Source organism: Hylobates moloch, unplaced genomic scaffold (assembly GCF_009828535.3).
Source record: "Hylobates moloch isolate HMO894 unplaced genomic scaffold, HMol_V3 SCAFFOLD_5, whole genome shotgun sequence".
Lineage (NCBI taxonomy): Eukaryota > Metazoa > Chordata > Mammalia > Primates > Hylobatidae > Hylobates > Hylobates moloch.
In genome coordinates this window covers 61562577-61584268 of record NW_026652280.1, presented here as the reverse complement: position 1 = coordinate 61584268, position 21692 = coordinate 61562577, and the positions used below count along the sequence as shown (strand labels likewise).

The 21692-nt window shown below is 47.1% G+C and overlaps 1 protein-coding gene across 2 annotated transcripts in view; it reads right to left on the bottom strand.

Moving 5' to 3' along the window:
• The window catches only part of EMILIN2 (elastin microfibril interfacer 2), a 66554-nt gene that overhangs the window by 5982 nt on the left and 38880 nt on the right, over positions 1 to 21692 (bottom strand). The window contains exons 4-5 of one of the 2 annotated variants that reach the window (XM_058438575.1): positions 15664 to 17589; positions 982 to 1365 (exon numbers count right to left, since the gene is read on the bottom strand). In XM_058438575.1, coding sequence (XP_058294558.1) covers positions 982 to 1365; positions 15664 to 17589 — 2310 coding nt within the window. The remainder of the gene's footprint in view (positions 1 to 981; positions 1366 to 15663; positions 17590 to 21692) is intronic. The other variant, XM_058438576.1, reaches the window with a different exon arrangement.

The following is a 21692-nucleotide window of genomic DNA, read 5'->3' as shown; positions in this document are numbered from 1 at the left end:
GAAAGCTGGTGAGAGAAAATGTCTCCTTCTCAGCAGTGACCCAGCCTTCCAGACAGCCGTGGGCATCAGGGGCCTTGGGTGCACCAGGCTAACACCGATGGGGAACAACCCCAGCCCTGCCAGTGTCTGCATGTCCCTGATGGTCAGCCTGGTCTGACTCACGGTTTGCATTGTTCTATGCATGTATCTATGGCAGATGACATGACCTGCCCCATTCAGGGTCATCTGTTTATCTGTTATAGCCACAAACCTCAGTTTCCTCATCTGTAAAACAACACTGGCTTCACAGTGCTGTTAGGAGGGCTGCAGGAGATCCAGATGCGGTTCAGTCCCTGGCACGTGGTGGGTATCCCACAAATGCTCACTTCCTTCTCCTCCTGTCTCTACTATGACACCACCCCCACTGTCACCACGACAGTAATGGTGTGGACATTCACAACTCATGGGGAGCACTTCCCAGTGGGGCACTGAACTGGGCTTTTCTCTATCTTCACAGTCACCCTCTGAGGTCCTGCACTCTCCTCATTTTATGGTTGCAGGAACTGCAGCTCAGAGAGCTCAGAAAGCTGCCCCAAGTCCCAAAGCCTGTGGTTGACAGCCCTCCTGCCTAGCCACGCTGTTGTGCCACCTGCTTTGCTACTACCCAAGCTCCCAATACCCTTCTGGTTTCCAAGATCCTTCCTGCTGGGAATCAATGAGCTGCCCGTGTGGCACTGGTACTCCAACCGGCGGGGCCACTCAGTATTTCTAAGTATAGACAACTGCACTGTCCCTGAGGTGCCCCCGCCTCCGCGTGCTGGATTAGCATGAGCGGTCCCTCAGGCCTCGGCATCCTTCCAAAGCTGCATTTCTGAACTCGTCCCCCTGAAGGCTGGACCCCGGACCGCCAAGCCCCTCAGCAGACCCCGAGGCTCAGGCGGAAGTTCTGGGCTAGCCCCGCACTCCTCACCACGCTCCTCCCCGCGCAGCCCTGGGCCTCACCTGGTGCGCCCGCAAAGCCTTCTGCGCTGGGGATGGTCCCGCTCCGGGTCTGGCCATCCACGCCCCGCCGCAGACCCCGCCCAGACACGCCCGCGCCTGCGGGAGGCCCGGCCTGGCCCGTCTCCATGATGACCCCGGTGGAGCCTGGCAGCTGGGGCAGCGCAGTCCGGCCGGGCCAGGCCGGTGGGGGCGGCCTCTCCTCAGGGGGCCGCGGCAGCAAGGGCTGCTGGGGCAGGACGGGCCGATGGCCCGCGGACGACCGTCGCCCAGGGTCCTCTGGGGTTGCGGGGCCACTGGGCCTCGGCGGGGTGGGCTCCGGCTGCGGCGACTCCTTGGGGGCCTCTGAGGGCGGCGGGGGCGAGGGTGCCTCTGAGGGCTCCTCTGCTGGGCGTCGGGGAAAAAGAAACACACAGGATTAGGAAACCTCAGCCCTGACTGCCCCGTCAGGGTCCCCTCCATGAGTCCCGGCGAGTGGGGTCCCCGTGAGGACTCTGCGGCCACCCCTGCGACGTCACGCTAGCAGGACACACGGGCGTCCGCCTGCATCTTCCGAGGACGCCTTGGGCCACCCGGAAGCCGCCAGGGAGCCCTGCCCAGGGCTGGGGGGTTTCCAGCCTCTCCTGCGTAGACGGCTGCACTTTCCAAACCGGCCTCATTCTTGGCTCCGGCATCCAACAATTCCCGATTTCACAGCACGCGGACACCATGGGTGCACCGCAAATGACTGAAAGGGACCTGAGGCCACCGACCCCCTCACAGTCTCTGAAACACGCTCCTCCCAGGGCCCCACGGCCTCTCCCGCGGGCTGCCGAGGGACCCTGCCGGGAGGCCCCAAGGCTGCGCTGAGGCCGTGCGGAGGGCTCAGGCTCCACGGGGGCCACAGCCACAGCGCTCACTTCGCCAGCCGAAGGAACTTGCAACGGAGAAACCTCCTGATTTACATTTCCCGGCCCTCTTGGGAAGCAGCCGGAAGCTGCCGCCCTTTCCTCCTTTGAATTCGTTCCTGGAACTAGCCCTCCAGGAAGCCCCTCCCGACCGTCCACAGGACGCCTAAAAATACCCGGGTCTGGCTGAGGAACCACTCACAAAGAAACGCCATCCCCCCCGCCCCCATCAGTCTGGTGCCCACAATGCCCAGAGTTTCAAAGCGCAACAAATTTGATTTTTCTTTAGGACCCAACAAAAATCAGTAGCTGCCTCTCGACCTGCTGTCTAGTTTTGTTTTAAAACTTACTAAGCGGGCTGGGCGCGTTGGCTCACGCCTGTAATCCCAGCACTTTGGGAGGCCGAGGTGGGCAGATCACTTGAGCCCCCAAATTCGAGACCAGCCTGACCAAGATGGTGAAACCTCATCTCTTCCAAATATACTACAACAACAACAACAACAACAACAAAAAAGCCTGGTGTGGTAGAGCACACCTGTAATCCCAGCTACTCGGGAGGCTGAGGCAGGAGAATCACTTGAACCCAGGAGGTGGAGGTTGCAGTGAGCCAAGATCGCCCACTGCACTCCAGCCTCACTAAGCTGGGGAGAAGGGCAGTGGAGATGGTTGATGGGTTCAAAAATATAGTTAGACAGAGTTAATAAGATCTAGTATTTGATAGCACAACAGGGTGATTGCAGTCAGCAGTTATCTTTTGCACATTTTTAAATAAAAGAGTAGAATTGGAATGTTTGTAAAGAAATGACAAATGCTTTGGATAATAGGTACCCTATTACCCTGATTATTATACACTGCATGCCTGTATCAAAATACCTCATATACCCCATACATATATACATCTACTCTGTACACATAACACCTAAAAATTAAAAAAATTAAACTAAGATAAATATGGCAGATCAAATACATGCCCCCCCTCCACCCACAGAGGCAGGTTGCCAGAACACCCTGAGAGAGGCAGTTTCTCCAACAGCCTTTCCTAACCAATGTTCCATGAGAGAAGCCCAAGAGAAAACAATTTGAATGATTACTTTCTCAGTTTTCCCTGAGGATGATACAGAGCTAATTCCATTCTAGATACAGAGAAGTTAGTTCACTCCAAACAATAGAATGGCATCAGGATTTACATCTCTTTAGAACGCTGGTTGAGAAAGGCTGGGTTAGACAGAGAAACTGAGGCAGAGGGATTGAAAAACATGCAGATACCAGCTACAGTGGAAGATAGGAGTAAGATACCAGTCTAAAAACACTAAGTGAAAGTCTGCTCCCTGAATAAGGAGGCTCACAGTCCCCATCCTCTGCTGAGCTCCCAGCCACTTGCTTATACCTCTAGCTGGAGATAGGAGGATTCTTCAAATTGACCCTATAATGATGCCCACAGTCGTGAAACTCTATCTAGTGTCTCCCCATTAAATGTGAACCAAAGTCAAAATCACCTGACATATGAGGAAAGCCGCCTGTGTGAACGACAGGGACCAAAGCAAGCCACACCAACTAATGAAAAGGAACTCTAAAGAGACAGACACAGTGCAAGAAAATAAACATATAACTACCCTCGGAGAAGTAGAAGACATTGCATCCAAGATGCAAGAATTGATTGCTATACAAAAGGGATAGTCAGAGAATAAGGGTGAGCCTTTGCTGATTAAAAAGGCACTTGCCAAAATCAGAGATTTCAGTGAAAGGGTTGGTAGACAAAAATTAAGGAAATCTTTCAGAAGATAGAATATGATGACAAAATGATGATCAATAGGAAGGAAATCATAAGAAAATTAAAGGGTCAACCTAGGAAGTCCTTCCAGAAAAAAAGAGATCAGAAAAACTGGTATGTAGGGGTAATGGGATGGTAAGGAGATAATTATCAAATAAACACACAACTTCCCAGAACTGAAGAAAATGAAAGATCCCAGCACAATTATTGAATAAAAGGAATAAACCAAGCCACATTCAGAACACTGAAGATAAAAAGGAGATATTACAAACTTACAAGGGAAAAAAATGTAAAAAGTGACTGCAAATCAGGAAGGCATCACCAGGCTTCTCAACAGTATTGGAAACTAGAAGAGAAGGGAACAATGTCATCAAATAATTATAGAATATAATTGTCAACCTTGAATTCTATACCCAGCAAAAATACCCATCAATTACAAGAGTAGAATAAAGATATTTTTAGACAGGCAATATTTTTAAAATTTTAAAATGCTATCTCTCACGCACCCTTTCTTAAAAAGGTATTGGGAAATGTGCACTACTGAAACAAGGGAGTAAACCATGAAAAAGCAACAGAGAGTAAAGAAAGGGGAGAGAGGCTAAAGACATTTCTAGGATAGTAGTGAAGGCAGGCTCAGATTGAAAGCCTTATTGCAAAAGTCTAGTGAATAACCAGTCCAGGTTAGATCAGAAAGAGCAAGAATTCCAGGAGGGAGGTCAATTTTTTAAAAAATGGAACTGACAAATGATCTTTTTTATGATGTAGAAAATTGTATTAGGAGGCTGTTGAAGGGTAGGAAGACTCCAAAATAGATACATAGGATATAAGCAACACTACTACCAATTAAGAGAAAAGTAAAAAGGAAAGCAACACAACCTTAGAGAGCTATTGGGCTCAGCATAGCATAGATGTTGCACATGGACTGTAGGATAACTCTGTTGGGAACTGGGAGGAAGGGGAGTCAATATACAATGTCTAACGCTGATAAATCAATTTAGAAATACGGAGGTAAGTACCAAAGAAAAACAGCTGGAAGAGTTACATGTGGCTGCCTCTGGGGCATGGGAAGAAGGATGGAGAAGGGGGCAGGGGAGCTGGTTTTCATTATGAGCTTCTCAGTGTTATTTTACTTATTTTTATAAAATATAATTGTAGAAGACACTGAGGGCCTGTTTCTGCCCTTTCCCCTCTAATCCAAGCACACTTGAGTGGACTCCTCATCTTTCTTTTCTTTCCTCCTCCTCTCTGGACATCATCTCCCTGGCTCAGAAGCTGGCCTGCCTCCCAGGGCACACGCCTCTGCCTGAGCCCCAGCCCCACCCTCCCTGCTCTTCTTGGATCGGCTCCGTCTGACATCACTCCTCTCTCTTCTCAACCCCTCTTTCCTTCCTCCCCACTAGTTTCTTCCTTTTAGCCCAGGCGTATGTCTCTCCATCAAAAACTCAGGGGAAAACAGAATTTTCCTCTGTCCTTCAACCCTCGATAAGTTACAGTCAGCAAAGCATCTTAAAATGGCAAAACACAGGCCCCCCAAACTGGCCCTTATTTTCTCCCCTGTCCCCACCAACCCATCAAATCACCCTTTTCCTCTGAAATCCGCCCTCGTTCTCCCTCATCCAGGCACATGGAGTCCTATTTCACTCTTCCTTCTCCTTTGGTCTCCCCCTCCCGCTCTTTCACACACAAATTTGTTGCTAAGCCCAGCTGATTCTAATTTTGAAATATTGCTTGGATCCTTCATTCACACCTTTTCCAGAATCCTCTTTAGAAAGCATTCTAATCATATTATTTTCTGCTCAAAAATCTTCCATTGTTCTCTACCTCTCGTAAAAATCAAACTGACTCTCTTCGGCCTGATGTTCCGAGTCTCCTGCCTCCTTTGGCTGCCATCAGTATGCTCACTGGTACCCAGCTCTCATGTGACTTCCCTGGCTTCGTGCCTTTGCCATGTACAGCCCTGAAATGGCCTCTTCCAGCACCCTCACTGAGAGAAACGGCACCCGCTCCTGAAGTCCCAGTTCAAAACCACCTCTTCCGTGAAGCCTTCTTGGATTGGCCCAGCAGGCTTGAACAGTCCCGTCTCTGCACCAGGAAACAACATGGACCTCTGGGGGCTCTTTCTGTGGTTCAGACCTTTCCTCTCTGGCTGACTGATGAGTACTTGAGCATCTTAATTCTCTGCCATCCCCAGGGCCTAGCACAAGGCCTGGTAATTGACATTGAACAATTTAAGTATTGGGTGAATAAAAGAAGGCTCAACCTATCTACGACAGGTGCTATGGGCCATGCACCCTAATTCCTGCCAGCCATTAAATTGGGAACCCTAATTTTGCCAAAAATAATAGCCATTCTGGGGTCCTAACAAGGCAGTTCTGATACATATAGGACAGTGATCATTCTGTCTTTTACTATAATCCATTTTAATATATCCATTACTCCCTCAACACCCAGACTTGTTACACTAGTGGAAGGCAGAGGAAAAAGAATGAACTAAGGTATTGCTTGAGCCAAATATCCTCAGTGGATCTCCTTGGGGAGTCCGTGCATGAGTGCCGTGGACGGCTGAAGGCTCCAAAGCAGCCCGCCACATCATAGCAGAGAGTCATGAAAAAGCGACGTCTCACTGGGATAGGTGCCCCCAGCCCTGGCCTCTCCCAGCTCCGGCTCAGTCCACAGCATCACATGGGGTGCCGAACGCACACATTTATGACCAAGTCCTAACAAAGGCTGGATAGCACTCTGCTCTTTCTGGAAAGAGACCTCTCCAGCAGCCGACTGCTTTCTGAACTGAACATGTGTTTCTAATTCAAGAACAGACCATTTGAAATGAATTCTTCATAAGAGCCAAGGTTGCTCCTCATGTGTTTTAACTCCTGAGGAATGATAGGGACAGACCAGCCACACTGCACCAGGCCTGCCTGACACCCCGCATGGGTTGGGTAGGGTCGCAGCTTCACCACGGGTGAACCTGACATGTAGGGATTAAAAGCCATTCCCTCTCCTGGAAAGCTCCTGTTAAAAGTCAGTTTCAAAACCAAACATCAGTTTCAACTTTTACTAAAACAAAGACTTTCCTAAGAAAATCCCCAATAATTCATGGGGCTGATGTGCTAAAAATGAGTGTCTTCCCCCTGAACTAACACCCTCGCTCATTACAGGAGTCAGGGGTTGCCTCCTGTCTCCAGGAAGCCCTGCTTTCTGCAAGAGCCCTGAGCAGCCGGGCTGCAGGAGGAGACCTGGGGAAAGGGTTGGCCCTGTTCTTGGCAACTAAGGGGTGTCTTGTCACAGAGCAGAGGCTGTTGGAGAAAGCCTGGCCTTAGCTGTTAGAGCCTGTGGTTGAGACTCGGCTGTGGGAAAGCCACTGAAACCTTGTCCATGCAATGGGCTCAACCTGCAGTGCCCTCCTGTCATCCAGGCAGAAATTGATGCCAATCAGAAGAAGCAATGGATGTGGGTGTGCCCTGCTAATGCCCCGCTATTTGTAAAACACTGTGCAAATGTTAAGCGTAATTCATCAGAACTCCAGTGAAGGTGAAATCTGATCTCCCTGCCATCCAAAAGGTATACCTGCTGACCAAATGCTGAAACTGGAGAAGTATTTTAAAGATGCTGATCAAGACTTGAGACTTTTTTTTAAAAAAAGCATCAAAGTGCTGACATACAGAATGCTAAGCGGATGGATGGAAGATGCTTTCACAGTTGACTGCTCCGCTGAGTGGCAAAGCTCTAGTTCCTGGGAAATAACCCCATACCATCACGGACTGAAGCCTGAGAAATGCTGGACTCATCAGAAAATTCAGAGAAACTGTCGCTTGTGGTGCTGAATGGGCCCAGGGTGAGCTTAGATAAAGGGGCTTTTTCGAAGAAACAGTTGTTGGTCTCCCCTGCGGGACAGGAGGGCAGGCCACCAAGGTGGCTGACAAGCAAGCATGTAAAAGTATCCCTGGGGCTGAGAAGGCAAACATGCATTCCCTGGAATAGTTCTACTCCAAGTCGATGTCCACCTCAACTCTGCTTTTGAGCTGGGCACTGTGGCTCATGCCTGCAATCCCAGTCCATTAGGAGGCTGCACTGGGAGGATCGCTTGAGGCCAAGAGTTTAAGACCAGGCTTTCAACATAGCCAGACTCTGTCTCGACAAAAATTTAAAAAATTAGCTGGGCATGGTAATGTGTGCTTGTAGTTCTGGCTATTCAGGAGGCTGAGGCAGGAGGACAGCATGAGCCCAGGAGTTCAAGGCTGTAGTGAGCTGTAATCACACCACTGCACTCCAGCCTGGGCAACAGAGCAAGACCCTGTCTCAGAAATAAATAAGTAAATAAATGAATGAATGAATGCTGTTTTTGAATTTGGTTTGAATGAAAAAAAAAGCCCTCAAGTTTATAAGAGGGAGCACTGTGTTAGTTGCACTGCAGAAGGGACCATATTGACACCAAAATAATAAGACTCCAGACATAACAATGGTGAAACTCATAGGATAGGGCTAAATACAGAAAATGCATCTAAATTTCTGCAAAGTACAAACTAGTGAATGTTGAAATATAAATACAGCTTTAGTCATGTGTGCTAAAATCTGTGGCAATACATTTGAGCTGGAAAGTAATTTGCTATCACAGAACCCCAACAGAGAAGGCGCTCACTCAGCTGAACATCAGCAGCTCTTGGAATTTTTAAATTTTTTTTAGAAATTCACAAGCTGGGCCAGGCGCGGTGGCTCACACCTGTAATCCCAGCACTTTGGGAGGCTGAGGTGGATGGACCACCTGAGGTCAGGAGTTTGAAACCAGCCTGGCCAACATGGTGAAACCCTGTCTCTACTAAAAATACAAAATTAGTGAGGCATGGTGGTGGGCGCCTGTAATCCCAGCTATTCGGGAGGCTGAGGCAGGAGAATTGCTTGAACCCAGGAGGCAGAGGTTGCAGTGAGCCGAGATTGTGCCACTGCACTCCAGCCTGGGTGACAGAGCAAGACTCCATCTGAAATAAAATAAAATAAAATAAAATGGGGAGAAAGAAATTCACAAGCTGATTCTAAAATTTATATGGGAGTGCATAGGAGGATCTATACTGCTTGATTTTAAGACTCACTATATAAAGCTACATGAATAAGCCACCAGGAGAGACCTCAGAAACTGGAACGGAATCGAGTCCATAAGTGGGCTCACACAAAGCTGACTTCTGTTGGTGGCGCAGTGTCCGTCAGTGGTTCATTCTGTGTCCTCCCTCCCCCCGACCTCCTCTTTCTTTTTGGGCACAGCTTACCTGGGGTGGGTAGATCCCTCTGCCTCTGGGGTAGCCTTCCTTCAATTTCCAGGACTAGAGCCAGCGGTTTTTTTAGTTACAAATTTAATTACAAATTCCTGGCCCTCACCTCATCCCTGCTGCTGAGCAGCGATCTCCTGAGTGAGCCGAGGAGTTCTTTTTTTAAGATCCCAGAGGCATTTATGCATGCAGCTCTGGGAAAGCTCCATTCTCAGAAGACTGCAGCTCTAAGTTCAAGGCTAAGATGCAGTAGAGCAGCTGCGGTTTACGCGAACCAAAGGGCATCATAGAAACCTGGTGCCTACAGGATAAAGGGGGTGAGTTGTCAGAAGTTCCCTATGGCCTGAAAGGCTAAGATGCAGTGGAGCAGCTGCGGTTTTTGTGAACCTAAGTCCATCATGCTACCTTGGGCCTAAACTCTTCCCAAACTCAGCTGATTCTGAGTTGGGGCAAAGGGGTCAGAATGCTGGCATCAGGCAGTGCCCTGGCCAGGCTTTCTGGTTAAATAGTTATTTGAGAAGGCTGTGCTTTTTCATTGTTATAGCTTAACTCAAAAATAGTATGCTTAAACCTGCAGCACTCCTAAAAGAAATGCTATGATGAAAATTACTCAGAGACATGAGCAGAAAGGGGTGGGACAGTAGAAAAAGGAAGTGATGCCGTTATCTCTAGTGTGCTGACATCTAAGCCGGCTGTCTCTTCTTGGAAGCGTGACATCTGGAAAGAGAAATCCCCTGCACCCAGCTACGTCCCTCTGCCTTCCCCTCCTGCTCGCTACCAGCACCCCTTCCTTCCTCTACTGGGAGAGGAACAGTGGGAAGGTGGGGTCCAGCTGAGGCTCAGCCTCTGTGTGGGGCCAGGGGAAGCTAAAGCCAGCTGGGGAGGGCGGGCTGCCCCATTCTCCACATGCTGCTGCCACTGGGCTGCAGGCCGGGGCAGTCCTGGGTCCCAGGCAGGGAGACAGCCTCTGCTGGTCACCCAATGCCTGGGAGGCAGACTCTGCGGCCAGGACACACCCCCACTCATGGGGATACCTGTGAGTAATTCCCTATGAATCACTCATGAGTCATGCAGACTCTAGTGGGGGTAAGGCTGAGCAACTTGGGGAAAAGGAACAAAAGAGGATCCTGCTGAGAGAGTGTGAAGGCCTGATGCTCCCCGCACCTGTGAAAATGGGAGTGAGTCCATCCGGGAAGGAGGGCTCAACTCCGTGGCTACATTGCATAGGGAATAAAGGGCCTCGAGCCTCCTTTCCATTTATAACCTAATTTGTTCATAAGTGATGAGATTCTGCTCAAAAAAACTATTGATACATGAGATACATGAAGCTGTGAATGCTGAAGAGGGAGATCTCTAGGGTTTTGTTTTTGTATTTTTATAAAGAGACAGGACTATGCCGTACTGCCCAGGCTGGAGTGCAGTGGTGCAATCATAGCTCACTGCAGCCTCAGACTCCTGGGCTCAAGGGATCCTCCTGCCTCAGCCTCTCGAGTAGGTGGAAGCACAGGTGCAAACCACCACACCCAGCTAATTTTTAATTTGTACAGACAGGATCTCACTGTGCTGCCCAGGCTGGTCTTGAACTCCGGTGCTCAAGTGAGCCTCCTGCCTTGGCCTCCCAAAGTGTTGGGATTACAGGTGTGAGCCACTGCGCCCAACCATTTCTAAAGCTTTTTATACGGTCTATTTGAACCCCAATTTTAAAAAGAAGAAAAAGAAAGGGAAAGCAAGAAAAACAAAAAAATCCGTGGCCATCTACAGCATCCCCGGAGCCACCAGGGCCCCTCACCCTGTGTCTGCTGTATTCACAGGCCCTCTCTCACTCTCCCAAGGCTGGAGGCCTGGGGGTTTACACGTAGAGAAAGGGTGAAAAGTTCAGACATGAATTGATTAAACATCCATTCTAGAGGATGGAAGGTTTAAGTAATAGGTAATTTTCCTGAGTGATTACCAAGTCCAGGACACTAGTTAATCCTCCACTGTTCACAAGCATGGATGAGCTGAGATTTCAACGGAAGTAATCACTCCCCAGCTCAAAATCCTTCAATAGTTTCTCACGGTACTTAAAATCCAGTTCCTTTATCACAGCCTAGAAAGCCTGCCTGATCTCATTCCTACCCTCGCTTTGACCTCATTTTGCTGATGACCTTTCTGCCTTGCTTATACACTTGGCCATAACAGTATTCTGGGTTTTTCAAAAGAGCTTCCTCATAGCCTTTGAGAATGCTGTTTCCTCTGCCTGGACCATTTTCTTAAAAGTATATATCTTTTGTATTTTTTGTAGAGACAGGTACTTCCTGTGTTGCCCAGGCTGGTCTCGAACTCTTGGGCTCAAGCGATACACCCGTCTGAGCCTCACAAAGTGCTGGAATTACAGGCATGAGCCGCTGTGCCCAGACTTGTGGACCTTTTGTTCCCCCACCCCCAACTCCAAAAAAAAATTGTCCAGGTACGCTGGCTTATGCCTGTAATTCCCAGCACATGTAATTACAGCACATGCCTGAATCCCAGGCTGAGGCAGGTGAATCACTTGAGTCCAAGAGTTTGAGACCAGCCTGGGCAACGTGGTGAAACCCATCTCTAAAAAAAAATAAATAAATAACAAAAAAATTAGCTGGGCGCGATGGCACGTGCCAGTAGTACTAGTTACCTGTGTGGCTGAGGTGGGAGGATCACCTGAACCTAGGAAAGTTGAGGCTGCAGTTAGCTGTGACTGCACCACTGTACTCTAGCCTGGGCGACAGAGCAAGATCCTGTCTCAAATATGTATATCTGGCTGGGCGCAGTGTCTCATGCCTGTAATCCCAGTACTTTGGGAGGCTGACATGGGTGGATCACCTGAGGTCGGGAGTTCGAGATCAGCCTGACCAACATGGTGAAAGCTTGTCTCTACTAAAAATTAGCTGGACGTGATGGCAGGCACCTGTAATCCCAGCTACTTGGGAGGCTGAGGCAGGAGAATCGCTTGAACCCAGGAGGCGGAGGTTGCAGTGAGCCAAGATCACGCCACTGCACTCCAGCCCCAGCAACAGTGGGAGACTCCATCTCAAAAAAATTTTATATATATATATATATATTTATTTATTCATTATATATATGCAATATATACATATGCTATATATATATGTCCTTAACAGAAGGATACAAAAGAGACTTAGATCTATTTAAGCATCAGCTGAAGGCCCTTCTTCTCCCCTGTTGGCTGCTTCTTGGATAATTCAGCCTCACCTCAGTGATGCTTCCAAAGGAAACAGGATCTGTGAAGAGGGCAACAGGCTGAGTAGAAACACCACAGCATGTGTTCCTGGTCTGGCGATCTGCTTACTGGTCCAAAACCATCACACATCTTCACCTCTGGACCTGTGCTCACTGTGGTAGATATCATGACCACCATTAATCCCCCTTCCCTCCCCAAACATACCAGCCACATCACCCTTCAAGAGCAGACCTGCTTTGACAATAGAATGTGGCAGTGATGCCACTCCAGCTCTGGGCTAGCCTGTGGCAGGCCCAGTAGCTTCCACTTTCCCTTGCCTGTCGCTATAGTCTGACTACTTGAGACTGCCATGCTGTGAGGAAGCCCAGGCTGGCCACATGGAGAGAGGGGCCAGGTGGAGGAGCACCGAGGCACCAGACAAATGACTGAGTCTTCACAGACCTTCCAGTCAACCGCAAGCTGAATGCAGCTGAGTGGGCGACTCAAGCTGATGCCACATAGAGCAGAAGAACCGCTGAGCCAAGCCCTGCTGGGGTTCCTGACCTACAGAATAATGGAAACTAATACATCTTTGTTGTTTTAAGCCAGCAAGATTTGGAATGGGTTGTTATAAAGCAATAAATAGCTAATCCACAATGTCTTCCCCTCCTGCTTTCTGAATCCCACCCATCCCTCAATCAGATCCAGTAACACCTCCTCCTGGAAGCTTCTCTCATCTCACCTTATTCCTCACCCCATCAGCCTCTGTACTCTGCTCGGTAAATACCTACACTGAGGGCTCAGCTCAGGGGTCTCTCCTGAGAATCCCTCCCTGACTTCCACTGTGGGTGCTTCTCTGAACATGCAAGGTGGCTCATGCTCACCTCATTCCTGTGACCATCTGTCTGCTTGTTTCCCCATCAGACTGTCCTTTATCCACATACTCCCCCACACAGCCATCACCTATCATGTAATAGGGGCTCAATAAGAGCTTATGAACTAAAGGGATACACTGCTATGCCACAAACAATCTCATTCATCTCTCTGCAGACCTATGAGTCTCTTTCCCACTGTGATTGCAAATGCTTTAGCGTAAGGATTATGCCTACTTATCTCTAGGTCCCCCAAGAGACTTGCACATCGTAGGCACTCAGTAAACATTCTGTTGACTTTTAACTGATTGACATGTCACTTTCATTGTGACCTTAGCTCCAGATTCTCCCATGCACCTCTGATACTCAGGTTCCAGGTCTCCTAGACCTGGATGCTAGACAAGGGCAGAGGAGGCTCTGCTTGTTTATTTCTAGCTCTTTTCCGATCAATGAAATTCTCAAAACTCCATGCAGTCTACACTCACCACAATGAGTTCAGTCCAAAGGGATAATGTTTTGTATGGCACATTCTCTTTTAAAAGGATTTACCCCCCAACTCCTACTGCAACAGACAAATGTGAAAATGTTAACACAACTTCCCACGCCACCAGGGAGTTCCAAATCAACTGGAAATATCTGATTCAATCTGTTATTGTAAGACACAGACCAGACAGCGTTGTCACCACAAGGGACAATCATTCTATGAACACATACATGGTCTTGTGACCTCTACTCAACATTCCAGAGATAGAGGAGCTGAGTGGCCCTGGAGTGGGAGAGGGGCTGGGTTATAAATAGTGAGGTGCAGTGGGCTGGACACTCGGATGGGGGCCAGATTCCTGGTCCTCCTGGGCCTAGGTGACTCGTCATCTGCAAGATAAGCACAGTGCTCTGCGGACATCCAGGGCATTTTCCCACCTACCTCGGACCCTCTCCACCCTCCTGAGCTGCCAGGACCTGGCCCTGGCTCTCCCTAACCAGGCCAGTGCTTGCGTGCTTCCCATGTTCTAGCCTGCCCTGCCTTGGGTTTTATGTCTCATCTGGGACTTGATCATACAATCCCAAGGCTCACAGAGGCCGTGAAATCTCAGTTCCTTGTGCAAGGGCCTGTGTCACCCGGAGCGGAACCAGGTCGGGGAGGTAAAAGTACCAAAGGCAAGGATGGGAGAAAAGAAAACAGGGAGGAGGAGGTCAGGAAATAGGCTCCTTCTAGCACAAAGCAGGCCCCTCAACAAGTCCCCGTGGACCAAGTAAGTCTGCGCTCAGTTCTGGGGGAGACACAGTCATCGTGGCTGGACTGGAAGAAAACAATTCTTGGATGCAGCCTGGCCTGGTTCCCATCCTGGCTCCCCCACTGAACAGCCACATGACTTTGGGCACATTTTCCCTGTTGGAAAACAGCCTTTCTGTGAGACGGTGATGAGATTCAGTCCCCCTGAAGGGACTAAGCCAGTGCTGTACATAGAAAGTATTAAAAAACGCGAGCTCCCTCTTCCTTCCTTTCACGCCCGGACTCCAGCTAGAGAGGGCTGGCTCATGTCTGAGGCTGTCTCAGAGTACAAACCCAGGTACAAGAGAAGCTCTGTCCTTTAAGGAGGCTGCATTTAGCACCCCCAAGTAACAAAAAAATCTTATTACATATATTATTCATTCATTCACATTCATTCATTCAACAAACATTTGTTGAGTGCCTAAGGTGTAGCCAGCATTGCTCTCAGCACTACTGCTGAGCTTCCTGGATCCAGGCACTATGGAGCTTTAGATAGTTCCTGCCCCTAAACTGCTCTCATCCACGGTCCTGCTGTCTGTGTCTGGAAACAAATATGACAGCATCCTATCTGCCATCAGCTAAGCCCTGAAGATGATAATGACACAGATAAAAAGTGATGCTTGAAGAGAGGTACGTAGGAGACTCCCTAGGTAGAAGAGAGGGCAACACCCACTGCCCCAAGCTGTTATGCCAAAAATCTGACCCCAGCTCTGAGCTCACCAACCTGATTCTACAGATAATATTTTGCCATCCGTCTGTGGGAAGAACAAGTTTTCCTTTTTTATTTTCAATGTGTTGTGAACTGATATTTTTGTAAAATATATAGATCATGTGCTTAAATGCTACAATGTTGTTTATTTATTTGAGATGGAGCCTCACTCTGCTGCCCAGGCTGGAGTGCAGTGATATGATCTCGGCTCACCTTAACCTCTGCCTCCCGGGTTCAAGCAATTCTCCCACTCAGCCTCCTGACTAGCTGCGACTACAGGCGCGTGCCACCACACCCAGCTAATTTTTGTATTTTTAGTAGGGACGGATTTTCGCCATGTTGGCCAGGTTGATCTCGAATGCCTGACCTCAGGTGATCCACCCTCCTTTGACTCCCAGAGTGCTGGGATTACAGACATGAGCCACTGCGACCAGTCTGTCAAATTATTTTAGAAGTTCCTAAATACTAACATTGAGAATATATATATTTCTCATTGCTACCCAGCACCAAATAATTCAGGCACCAATCCATGAACCACATTTGGGTAGGCCTGATGACATTTAGTTAATTTCGTAAACTGTCCAAAATCTAGCATAATACTGTCACATTTTTACCTGATGAAGTTTCAACAATATCAAAAATGAACAAAAAATTATTTTAAAAATGTTGCTGCGTGCCGCAAAGAAATACAAGAAATAGAATTGTAAGATTCAACTTACTTGCTGATGGTTGAAATTTGACCAGATCTTGCAAATCAGTAGAAATCTGGAAGACGTGGCTGTAGAACTGCTGGACTGAATTCTTCAGGCCAGAAATGTCTCTGGAATGCGACCTGAGCGTTCCGTTCATCTGCCTGACACAGTTCCACAGGCTGCTGACATGCTTGTTGAGCCCCTCCTTGATCCTCTGAAGATTTCCTGAGATAGAATCCAGCTTGCTGCAAGTTTTCTCCATATGAGACACCCTGCCCTCCACCATGGAGACCTCCCACTGGACCCCCTGCATGCTTTCCTTACAAGCATCCAGCTCCGAGATGACCTGGCTCTGCAACCTCTGCCACCTCTCCTCCAGCTGACTGCAGCAATGAGCCATGGGGTGCTGGGGGGATGGCAGGGTGTCCACTGTCCTTTCTTGCTCACCCACCTTAGTGAACCCACCCATGCCAGTGTTTTCACCTGCTCTACAATTGCTCATTTCCTTCTGAAGATGAGTCACATCATTTTCTGTGTGGTTTAATTGAGAATAAAGAAAACTAAAATCCTCTTGAAGTTTCTGGATGGTTCGTTCGGTTTCTTGAAACTTCCTGTGCATCGTGTCGTTGAGAGATTTCAAAAGGTGCAGGCTGTCGCGTACTGCGCGGTCTTCCCTGTTTGGCAAGGCACCTTCCATCCCATGAGGCTTTCCCTGGATGTTCTGCAGGCAAATGTCTTCAACAACTTGAACTTTGTCCTTCAGGTGGTTTAATTCCATCATGACCCGTTCATCTCCTGACCCTGACACCCCTGGCAGGGCTGCTGCCCCTGGGGGACTGAGCTCTGCACCAGTGTTGTTGGCCATCTGTAGGAGAACGCTCCCCAGACGGTCTTCCAGAGACTGTATTTTCTGATCAACAAGCTGCTTCAAGTCACCCACCTCTCCATTAATGGTCCCCCGAAGGGTTTCCTCAATGTAAAAGCAATGTTCTTCAGCGTTCTTCTCCGTCACATTGATCCTTGCATCGAGTTCATTCCATTTTGCATCAAAGTCCACATCTGGCTCTGGAACTATAAGGCGGTCAAACTCATTGTCCAGTCTTGCATTCAGCATTCTGGTGGCTTCAGCAACTCTCTCAATTTTCTGGTCCAATGTCTTGATCTGTTGACCAATGTCACCATTCTTTTCACTGTCGCAGCAATTTGCTTGGGCTGAAGGCTCCTGTAGCCGGGCTCGGAGGCTATTTATTTCTTTTCTCAGGCTTGTTTCCTTCTCCCCTATGAGCTCTATCACTCCTAGGTAGCTGCTCCCATAGTCATCACACTGCTGTTGGAGGCCAGTGAGCTTGTACTCACACGAGTTTTTCAGATCAGCCAGCTTTCTGTCCATGCCCTCCATGAGCTCCTCTCTCAGGGCGTCGATCTTACTGTCCACATAGGCTTGGTAGAGTTCATTGGTTGTCATGGTCACCGTCGGGCCCTGGGCTGCTTCCTGGAGCTGTCTGAGCTGCCCTTCGTAGCCCTTCACTTTTCCATCCAGCTCTTCCAGCTTGTCACTTTTGTTCTTTAGAGTATCTTTGACTTCAGCCAATTCAGACTTGATGTCCTTCACGCCAGATTCCTTAGTGTTGAAGACACCAGGACTCCGGCCCGTTTCTGTGTCTCCACTAACAGTGGTGTCAGGCTTGGGGTGCTGGCTGCTGAGCCCTGGTGCCCGTGTTTTGCTGGCATCATCCTGACTGGCATGTTTGAGATTTTCACTCACTCCAGCAAGGGAAGACTGGAGGTCAAGAACTGTCCTTGTGAGTCGAAGAACCTTCTCCTCTAGCACCTGTATCTTCTTTTCCTGAAGTTCCTGAGGCCCCTCTTTTGGATCTACCCCCCAGCTTGGTTGTGCTGTACCAGTTGGGGACAAAGTCTTCTTGGGCTCTGAGACTTGGCTGGGTTCATTATCTGTTACAAAGAAAAAGTTGGACATGAATGAACATTTTCTACCTTTAGCCAGATTCTGCCAAGACAATAAACAAGGTACCTACAAAATACATGTACACCTTCACTTACAGGTCACTACACAATTGTAGGTAAGTACTGTGGTACAGTAGAAAAGAGTATGGGCTTTGTAGTCAAATAGACCTCTACTTGCATTCCGGCTCTGCTATTTACTGTCTGTCCTTGAGCAAGTTAACTAACTTCTGTGAACTATAATCCTCTCATCTATAAAGAAGAACAGCTCCTAGAGCTGTTAAAATAATATGTACATGGCACCTATTAGATAACCAATGGTCTCTTTCACCCTGAGGGGAAATATTCATTATCCGCTTTATCATATGAACACTTCATTCCCATATTAGTGAACTGCAGCCACACCCCAAGAGTTGACTGCATACAGTAAAACCACAAGAAACCACTTTAGCAAGATCCACCCATTAGCTGTTGGATGGTGATATCATATGATATCATATCATCTGATGTTATTCTCAAAGCAGTGCCTGAATGTTGTCCTTTACTTTCATTAACATCTCTGTGCTCGAAGAGTCTCATAGACATTGTTTAGCCCTGCTTGCAGTTTGGCGGACAAAAAGCAACAGAGATAAAGCAACTATTCATCAGTGTCTCCTAACAACAGCCCCGTCTGGCCATATATAGTAAGATTCACTAAGTCAAAGAATGCAAATATTGAAAGTTGGTCAGGGAAGTGGTGTGTGCCTGTAGTCTGTTACTGGGGAGGCAGGAGGACGGTGTGAGCCCAGGAGTTTCAGGGCATCCTGGGCAATAAAGCAAGACCCTATATCTTAAAAAAAAAAAAAAAAAAAAAAAAGAAAAGAAGAAGAATGCAAACATTGAATTTTGGATAATCTTATTTTGAGAAAACACCAAGGAAACAATCCAAAAGAAAGAAACAATTATTAATCTTTAATAATAAGGGGGAATGATAGTGATGAGTCATAAAATGAAGATAAATTGATAGACATAGAGGCAAATAAAAAGGAGACTATTGAAACCTGCAGCAATAGGACAATAAGAAACAAACTATGCCCTGAGTACAGCAGGATACAAGAAATACTGTGCCCGGGCATGATGGCTCACGCCTGTAGTCCCAACACTTTTGAAGCCTGAGGCAGGTGAATTGCTTGAGGATAGGAGTTCGAGACCATCCTGGCCAACATGGCGAAACCCCATCTCTACTAAAAATACAAAAATCAGCCAGATGTGGTGGCAGATGCCTGTAATCCCAGCTACTAGGGAGGCTGAGGTGGAAAAATCGCTTGAACCCAGGAGGCGGAGGTTGCAGTGAGCCGAGATAGCACCGCTGTACTCCAGCCTGGGCAACAGAGAAAGACCCTGTCCCACCCCCCCCCCCCCAAAAAAAAAAGAAATGAAAAAAGAAAAAGAAAAAGAAAGAAAGAAATACTGAAAGAGGTTAACACTGACAAACCTGGCAACTATAGTGAAACATATCATATAAAGTGGAAGAAGGCAAACACAACATAGGTTGCAATTAAATAAAATGCATTAACATATTACACTGGAAAACACTGGAAATTAATTTAGAATGTTGTAGATATTTGAATTCAATGATCATTGTTTTTTCCTCCTCTGAACTTTTGCACAAGCTCATAATAGCAGCTATTATTTATTAAAATCAAGTTAGTGGTAAAACCAAATCTGAAATTCAGATATCCAAATCCCCAAGAATCTTTCTTTTTGCGGAGAACTACAAAGAACACCTTGTTTTCCTTACTGAAATATTTATTCTCTCTTTTTTTTTTTTTGAGACAGAGTCTCCCTCTGTTGCCCAGGCTGGAGTGCAGCGGTGCGATCTCGGCTCACTGCAAGCTCTGCCTCCCGGGTTCACGCCATTCTCCTGCCTCAGCCTCCCGAGTAGCTGGGACTACAGGCACCCGCCACCATGCCCGGCTAATTTTTTGTATTTTTAGTAGAGATGGGGTTTCACTGTGTTAGCCAGGATGGTCTCGATCTTCTGACCTCATGATCCTCCCGCCTCGGCCTCCCAAAGTGCTGGGATTACAGACGTGAACCACCGCGCCCGGCCCTTATTCTCTCTTAAGACACTAAAGAAAGAAACAAGTTGCTGAATCATATGCAAGTGGAATGCTATTCTAAACAAAGGAAATAAAAACAAAGGTCAGCGAAGGGGGGAAGATTGAGGATGTAAGGAAATGCTTTGCTCATATACCATGGTGACTGGGCAAATTGCATTTTTTTCAAAGGATAATTTGGCAACATGTATCAAAATACTCAGAATCTTTTGACCCTACAATTACACTTCAAGAAATTTATTCTAGTAAATAATCAGAAATGAGTGCAAAAATTTAATAGGAAAAGATGCATATTCATATATTATCTGTAATAGTGAAAAATTACAAACAACCTAAGTGACCAACAGTAGAGGATGGTGTTCAATAACTCACATTCTCTCAAGCCATTAAGTGGTATTGTAGAATATTTCATGACACGGAAGGTTGTCCATTATAGGTTATTCAATAAAAAATAAGTTTCAGGTCAAGTGCAGTGGTTCTGCCTGTAACCCCAGCACTTTGGGATGCTGAGGTGGGAGGATCACTTGAGTCCAGGAGTTCAAGGTTGTGAGCTGTAATCATGCCACTACACTCCAGCCTGGGTTACAGAGCAAGACCCTGTCTCTAAAAAAGAAAAAGTTGCAAAAATAGTATTTTTTTATAATGACAGTGAATTCAGGGTATGTTCATCCATTCTGTGTTGAAATAAAGGAATATCTGAGACTGGGTAATTTGTGAAGAAAAGAGATTTATTTGGCTCACAGTTTTGTAGGCTGTACAAGAAGCATGGTGTCAGCAACTGCTTCTGGTCAGGACCTCAGGAAGCTTCTACTCATGATGGAAAGTGAAAGAGGGCCAGTGTGTCACATGGTACGAGAGGGAGTGAGAGGGAAGGGAGAAGGTGCCAGCCTCTTCCAACCAACCAGCTCTCATGTGTACTAACAGAGCAAGAATTCATTGAAGGTCACATTGCAACATGAGGTTTGGAGGGGACAAACATTCAAACTATATCAGAGGATAAGCATTTCTTTTTACTCCTTCCTAAAATCCCACTAAAAGGACAAAATAAAAGGAGGAGGGAGACAAAAAAAACCTACTCAAGTCACACACAAAAAACTGGGAGTCAGAAAAGTTTTGGTGTTTTTTTAGCAGCAATATTGGAAGCTAGAGAAAAACTGAGCACTATTGTCAAAATTCTGAAGGAAAGTGATTTCTGACCTAGATTTCTGAAGCTAGAATAAAAAATAGTTTTCATACTATAAAGTGGTAAAAAGTTTGCTTCCCATGTAATTGTCTCGTGAAGCTACTAAAGGACAGGCTCAAGCAAAGCAAGGGGATAAGCCAAGAAAGAGGGAGCAGGGGACACAGGAAACAGGGAATTCAATAGGAGAGGGGCAAGTTAAGATCCTCGGGTGATGACAGGAAAAGAGGATGTCCTGTCCAGGTAGGGCAAGTGAGAAGGCTCAAGGGAGACTTCTTCAAGAAGATGAAACTGCTGTGTCTGAACATATGGAGGGGACATTTAGAGAGCCAGAGAAGAGTTGGGTTGAAATAGCAATAAAAAGATAGAAAACCAAGCAAAGGAAAAACATAAGACAATGATTAACTGTAAGGAATCAAAAAGCTGCGTAGGAAAGAAAACCTATTCATAGTACACCACATGGCTCAGCTGTAAACATTATCTACATAGTTACTACAATGTAAACATTGAATACTGAGTAAATAAAGACTATGGTCTAACCGTATGGAAGGGATGGGGGGATAGGAGCCATGTGTTGAGGAGTGGATGAAAGGGAGTTAAATTCTCACCTTCCATAATGAAAAACCAATAGATATGGAGGTAAATTCCAAAAGATTCATCTGAAGAGTTTAAAGTACTACCCATGGAAAGGGAAAATGAGGAAAAGGGTTTGGGGATGGTCATTGTTTTTCCTATTAGTCCTTATAAAGCTATTTAACTTATTAAACTACAATATGCTTAAACTTCTGTCAAACAAAAACTAAAATGAAACAAAA